General features: G+C 41.1%; 1 protein-coding gene across 2 annotated transcripts in view; it reads right to left on the bottom strand.

The window, feature by feature from the left end:
- The window catches only part of LOC133544188 (potassium voltage-gated channel subfamily H member 3-like), a 99,095-nt gene that overhangs the window by 2,370 nt on the left and 89,225 nt on the right, over positions 1–7,500 (bottom strand). For both annotated transcript variants that reach the window (XM_061889303.1, XM_061889302.1), the window contains exons 12-13: positions 4,260–4,534; positions 1–62 (exon numbers count right to left, since the gene is read on the bottom strand). The exon at positions 1–62 is cut by the window's left edge and continues 48 nt beyond it. In XM_061889303.1, coding sequence (XP_061745287.1) covers positions 1–62; positions 4,260–4,534 — 337 coding nt within the window. The remainder of the gene's footprint in view (positions 63–4,259; positions 4,535–7,500) is intronic.

The following is a 7,500-nucleotide window of genomic DNA, read 5'->3' as shown; positions in this document are numbered from 1 at the left end:
GAGTGAAATCAAACTTTGTGGCAAAACCACTTTGGTTTTCGGAGTCGACGCCATCCACAAACCTGAACATGGGGGAGTAAAATGAGAAAAATGGTGAAATATCGGATAAATGTGGAATTAGTAAGAGTCTGATTCTTTAATGCAGGGGTCTCAAACTCCATTTATCTGGGGGCCACTGGACGCAGAGTCTGGGTGAGGCCGGGCCGCAAGAAAATATTTCTTTAAAGGGGAACATTATCACCAGACCTATGTAAGCGTCAATATATACCTTGATGTTGCAGAAAAAAGACCATATGTTTTTTTTTTACCGATTTCCGAACTCTAAAAGGGTGAATTTGGCGATTTAAACGCCTTTTCAATTGTTCGTCTGTCGGAGCAATGACCTTTCACCCGTGACGTCACAACGTGAAGCGACCCGCCATTTTCTCAAACACATTACACACACCAAGTCAAATCAGCTCTGTTATTTTCCGTTTTTTCCGACTGTTTTCCGGTACCTTGGAGACATCATGTCTCGTAGGTGTGTTGTCGGAGGGTGTAACAACACGAACAGAGAGGGATTCAAGTTGCACCAGTGGTCAAAAGATGCGAAAGTCCCTCGTTTGTTCTGCACACTGCTATGCTACGACAGAGATGGCAAGAATGTGTGGCTATCCTGCGACACCAAAAGCAGATGCATTTCCAACGATAAAGTCAACAAACTCGCAAAGGTGAATTTTGTTGATGTTATTGACTTATGTGGAGTGTGCTAATCAGACATATTTGCTCACGGCATGACTGCAAGCTAATTGATGCTAACATGCTATTTAGGCTAGCTGTATGTACATATTGCATCATTATGCCTCATTTGTAGCTATATTTGCATCCAGCCTTTCCCTCCACCCACATTTAATGCCAAACAAACACATACCAATCGTTGGTTAGAAGGCGATCGCCGTATTCGTCCGCGTGATATGGCTCAAAAGCTTCCGTTTCTTCTTTAATTTCGTTTTCGGTACCTGCCTCCACACTCCAACCATTCGTTTCAATACATGCGTAATCTGTTTAATCGCTTACGGCGCTGAAATCAGAGTCTGAATCCAAGCGACTATGCTATACCTTTCTGTGTTATCCGCCATGTTTGTTTCTGGTGGCTTCACGCAGTGATGTCATAGGACAAAAGACAGGTGGACATAGCGATGGTGTAAATCAGGCAGTTTGAAGCCGTTTTTCGGGATATTGAGTAATGGGTAAAATTTTGAGAAATACTTAAAATAAGCCACTGGGAACTGATTTTTATAGGTTTTAACCCTTCAAAAATTGTGATAATGTTCCCCTTTAAAAAAAATGTTACATACTCCTCAGCATGTGTAGTTATATAATGACGTTTCAAATTGTATTTTGCACCGCAACTTTTTCTGTGCAAAAAAGACACGTCAGGGTGCCGGTGTGTTCAACAAAAAAATATTCCACTTTTCCTGGAATTGTCTTTGCACATCACTAACTCTTCTCTTCACTGCAGGCTTTGAAAAAGACATGTTTGGGGTTGTGGAATATATTTGTATTTTGCCGATGCGCGGAGAATAATGTTATTTCCGTAATGTGTCATTTTGCTTTTCCTCCCCACATCAACACGGCGGTCAGCGGATAATAGTACCGGGATAGCGTTCATCGTCTGAGGCAATTCAAATTCCATCAATCCATCCATTTTCTACCGCTTATTCCCCTTTGGGGTCGCGGGGGGCGCTGGTGCCTATCTCAGCTACAATCGGGCGGAAGGCGGGGTACACCCTGGACAAGTCGACACCTCATCGCAGGGCCAACACAGATAGACAGACAACATTCACACTCACATTCACACACTAGGGCCAATTTAGTGTTGCCAATCAACCTATCCCCAGGTGCATGTCTTTGGAAGTGGGAGGAAGCCGGAGTACCCGGAGGGAACCCACGCATTCACGGGGAGGACATGCAAACTCCACACAGAAAGATCCCGAGCTGGAGATTGAACCCTGACTACTCAGAACATTCGTATTGTGAGACAGACCACACCATAGTCCAGGTCTTGACAAAATGCATGTGTGTGTGTCGGCAGGGCGGGTGCAAATGAAGACAGTTAGGCTAGTTGTTGTTTCGCCTTTGTTTTTAGTTTTTGAGCTGCATTGAATGCAACATCCCAGTACTAGCGGCGCCCTGCATTTTGTCGTACCTGCAAGTGTGAGAGTTGAAACACGGCCAATGTTTCCATCATCCTTTCACACATCCTGATTAGTATGCGACTCCATCTCACAGATGATGAAAATGTGATGTTTTTGCTTTGTCCCATTGGAGTGAATGAATGCTTAGTGAGCACACGCGCGTGCGCACACACACACACACACACACACACACACACACACTTTTGTATTCGTTACCTTCTTGAGACCGCCGAAAAATGCCTACTTCTTCAGGACGACCCTTTCTAGAGATTTACAGATTTTTATTTACAACATTAATAACGTATACATGCTATACAAATATATAAAAAAAAGCTTCTGTTGTGAAAAATGAGTTGGAATTTCACAAGAAAAACGTAATTTTACTCAACGCAAGCCAACATTTTACAAGAAAAACTGAACATTTGTGCAGTATTATGATAAAAGTTGGAATTTTTCTCAATAACAGTCGAAATTTTACTCCAAAAATTTAATTTTAAAACAATAACAAAAAATTGTGATAAAAGTCGGATTTTTATATGACAAATGTCACCATTTTGCATTAAAAAAAATTATGATTTTGATTTAAAAATAAATATTTTATGAGAAAATCATGCATTTTAGAAACAGAAATAATATGAGAAATTGTTCTCAATTTTATAAGCAAAATGTCGACACATTGTTGGTAATTGTTTTTTAATCTTCATTATTTACTTCAAGTTGTTACAGTATATATATATATATATATATATATATATATATATATATATATATACATATATATATGTAGCTGAGATAGGCGCCAGCGCCCCCCGCGACCCCAAAAGGGAATAAGCAGTAGAAAATGGATGGATGGATATATATATATATATATATATATATATATATATATATATATATATATATATATATATATACATATATATACATATATATATGTATATGTATATATATATATATATATATATGTATATATATATATATATATACATATATATATATACATATATATATATATATATATATATATATATATATATATATATATATATATATGTTTTTTTTTATTTATTCATTTTCTATTTTTTACACACTTGTTATTATACATGTTGGCCGGAGGGGGAGCATTTCAAATTTTTACACACACTTGTTGTTTCATATGTTGACCAGAGGGAGAGCACTTTTAAAACCGACACACAGTCAAATCAGAAAATCCCTCCTTTTTGGGACCACCCTAGTTTTGATAGATTTCACCACCGGGGGTGCAAATGAGACAATCTCTACTGCAGTGGTTCTCAAATGGGGGTAAGCGTACCCCTGGGGGTACTTGAAGGTATGCCAAGGGGTACGTGAGATTTTTTTTAAATATTCTAAAAATAGCAACAATTCAAAAATACTTATAAATATATTTATTGAATAATACTTCAACAAAATATGAATGTAAGTTCATAAACTGTGAAAACAAATGCAACAATGCAATATTCAGTGTTGACAGCTAGTTTTTTTTGTGGACATGTTCCATAAATATTGATGTTAAAGATGTCTTTTTTTTGTGAAGAAATGTTTAGAATGAAGTTCATGAATCCAGATTTATCTCTATTACAATCCCCAAAGAGGGCACTTTAAGTTAATGATTACTTCTATGTGTAGAAATCGTTATTTATAAGTGAATCACTTGGGGGGTTTTTTCAACACATTTTTTAGTTATTTTTATATCTTGTTTTACAAATAATTCAAGAAAGACCACTACATCTGAGCAATATTTTGCACTGTTATACAATTTGATAAATCAGAAACTGATGACATAGTATTTATTGACATAGTATTGTATTTTCCTTTTTTATCTATTTTTTCCAACCAAAAATGCTTTGGTTGAAAACCAAAGCATTGAAAAAAGGTTTGAGAACCACTGCTCTATTAGATCTAGATGCAATAGTTTTCCGTATTGGGACCATGATTTATGTCCTCACTTGTTCAAAAGGGGCTCATATGGAAGGTACTTTTGTTGATGTCTCAAGAAGGGTAGAAATACACACACACACACACACACACCCCGACTCGAGAGATCAATGACTGTTTTCCTACCGAGGACTGAGCTCAGGCTGCAGACAGCTTAAGCCCACCACAGGGATCTGCAGGCTGGTGGGCCGAGTGTGGTCGCTCCCTAGTCTGAAGGGTCTCGGCGGGAGCAGAGGGGAGCGTAGAGGCGAGCGCAGGGGCGAGCGCAGCCCTCTTCCCAATCTGCCCAGGGGGGGAATTTTTGGAATAGGTGAGCGTTCCCCCTCTGAATTGGACCCCTCCTCGTCCTCCTTGATGGAAGGAAGCTTCTTCACGAGTCCTCCATTGCTCTCACATTCGGCCTGAAATGGAGCAGAATGAAACAGTCAAATGTTAAAGGCCTACTGAAATTAGATTTTCTTATTTAAACAGGGATAGCAGGTCCATACTGTGTCATACTTGATCATTTCGCGATATTGCCGTATTTTTGCTGAAGGGATTTAGTAGAGAACATCGACGATAAAGTTTGCAACTTTTGGTGCTGATAAAAAAAAGCCTTGCTTGTACCGGAAGTAGCAGACGATGTGCGCGTGACGTCACGGTTTGTGGAGCTCCTCACATCTGAACATTGTTTACAATCATGGCCACCAGCAGCGCGAGCGATTCGGACCGAAAAAACGACGAGTTCCCCATTAATTTGAGCGAGGATGAAAGATTCGTGGATGAGGAAAGTGAGAGTGCAGGACTAGAAAAAAAAACGACGAGGGCAGTGGGAGCGATTCAGCTGTTATTTTAGACACATTTACTAGGATAATTCTGGAAAATCCCTTATAAATAAATGGGTTGTACTTGTATAGCGATTTTCTACCTTCAAAGTACTCAAAGCGCTTTGACACTACTTCCACATTTACCCATTCACACACTGATGGAGGGAGCTGCCATGCAAGGCGCTAACCAGCACCCATCAGGAGCAAGGGTGAAGTGTCTTGCTCAAGGACACAACGAACGTGTTGAGGTTGGTACTAGGTGGGGATTGAACCAGGGACCCTCGGGTTGCGCACGGCGACTCTCTCACTGCGCCACGCCGTGCTTATTGTGTTACTAGTGTTTTAGTGACATTATATGGCCGTACCTAAAAGTCGGAAGGGTGTGGCCACGGGTGTGGTGACCGCCAGTGTCTCTGAGGGAAGCCACGTTTCTCGACGAGGCGAAGCGAAGGCAGCCGTTGGGACATAGCCGAGATTTTTTTTTTTCCCCTGCTCCACGGTGGAAGCATCCCACGTTTGGGGGCGGCTGGTTGGAGGAAGTAAGAGAGTCCGCAGCTGCCTCTTTGGGGCGGCATAGCTCGGTTGGTAGAGTGGCCGTGCCAGCAACTTGAGGGTTGCAGGGTCGATTCCCACTTCCGCCATCCTAGTCACTGCCGTTGTGTCCTTGGGCAAGACGCTATACCCACCTGCTTCCGGTGCCACCCACACTGGTTTAAATGTAACTTAGATATTGGGTTTCACTATGTAAAGCGCTTTGAGTCACTCGAGAAAAGCGCTATATAAATATAATTCACTTCACTTCCCGAGGAACGACGCAAGCTCTCCGCTCATGTCTACGGTAAGGGCCGACTTATTTCCACAATTTTCTCACCGAAACCTGCCGGTTGACAGGTGATAGGGAACCATGTCCGCTTGACCGCTCTGTTCCATAGTAAAGCGGCACGTCATCTTTCGGGAATGTAAACAAGGAAACACCCGCTGTGTTTGTGTTGCTAAAGGCAGCCGCAATACACCGCCCCCCACCTACATCTTTCTTCTTTGACGTCTCCATTATTAATTGAACAAACTGCAAAAGATTCAGCAACACAGATGTCCAGAATACTGTGTAATTATGCGATTTAAGCAGACGACTTCTAGCTGGGATCGGGGCTGGAACAAAATGTCCCCTACAATCCGTGAAGTCACGCGCACGCGTCATCATACCGCGACGTTTTCAACAGGATACTTCACGCGAAATTTTAAATTGCAGTTTAGTAAACTAAAAAGGCTGTATTGGCATGTGTTGCAATGTTAATATTTCATCATTGATATATAAACTATCAGACTGCGTGGTCGGCAGTAGTGGGTTTTAGTAGGCCTTTAACTTGCATTAGAACTTTAACCAGGTCGATGGTACGCTGGGGCTTTCGTAATGGAAACAGTCGCCATTCAAGAATTTCACTGACTTCCTCCAGGTCTCTGCAAAATGAATGTTTTCATTAAGAACCAAGCAGCACCATTCACTCCCCGGCAGAGTCTGTCAATGGAGGAACGTGTCAACTCTTTTTCGCTTCTGTCCCTTCCTCGCCTCTTTTTTTCTCAGTTTTCACCATCGCCCGACTCCTCTCCCCTCTATCCAATCTTTGACTCACGTGCGACGAAGACTGGTATTTTTAGATCGCGGCGGTCTAAATTTAGCTGCGGTTTTGCTCAGAAGGAAAGGAGGGGAGAGGGGAATGTTTGGGATGTGTGCACGCTGCACGTGCCATGACAAGGCTGTTAGGCAAATGAGTGTTGAAAGCTTATAGTGTGTAGGCGTGTGAGTGTTTGTATATATATATCTATATACAGATATATATATATATATATATATATATATATATATTGCCACACATATACAGTGGGGCAAAAAAGTATTTAGTCAGCCACCGATTGTGCAAGTTCTCCCACTTAAAATGATGACAGAGGTCTGTAATTTTCATCATAGGTACACTTCAACTGTGAGAGACAGAATGTGAAAAAAAAATCTAGGAATTCACATTGTAGGAATTTTAAATAATTTATTTTTAAATTATGGTGGAAAACAAGTATTTGGTCAATCACTGATGGAAGGAGGTTTTGGCTCAAAATCTCACAATACATGGCCCCATTCATTCTTTCCTTAACACATGATGTTTCCACCCCCATGCTTCACAGTAGGCGTGGTGTTCTTGGGATGCAATTCAGTATTCTTCTTCCTCCAAACACGACGAGTTGAGTTTATACCAAAAAGTTCTATTTTGGTTTCATCTGACCACATGACATTCTCTCAATCCTCTGCTGTATCATCCATGTATCCATTTTGGTATAAACTCAACTCGTCGTGTTTGGAGGAAGAAGAATACTGAGTTGCATCCCAAGAACACCATACCTACTGTGAAGCATGGGGGTGGAAACATCATGTTTTGGGGCTGTTTTTCTGCTAAGGGAACAGGACGATTGATCCGTGTTAAGGAAAGAATGAATGGGGCCATGTATCGTGAGATTTTGAGCCAAAACCTCCTTCCATCAGTGAGAGCTTTGAATGGTTGACCAAATACTTA

The sequence above is a fragment of the Nerophis ophidion genome, linkage group LG27 (genome assembly GCF_033978795.1).
Source record: "Nerophis ophidion isolate RoL-2023_Sa linkage group LG27, RoL_Noph_v1.0, whole genome shotgun sequence".
NCBI classification, from domain to species: domain Eukaryota; kingdom Metazoa; phylum Chordata; class Actinopteri; order Syngnathiformes; family Syngnathidae; genus Nerophis; species Nerophis ophidion.
Note: the sequence above shows the minus strand (reverse complement) of the source record. Positions and strands in the feature narration are given on the sequence as shown.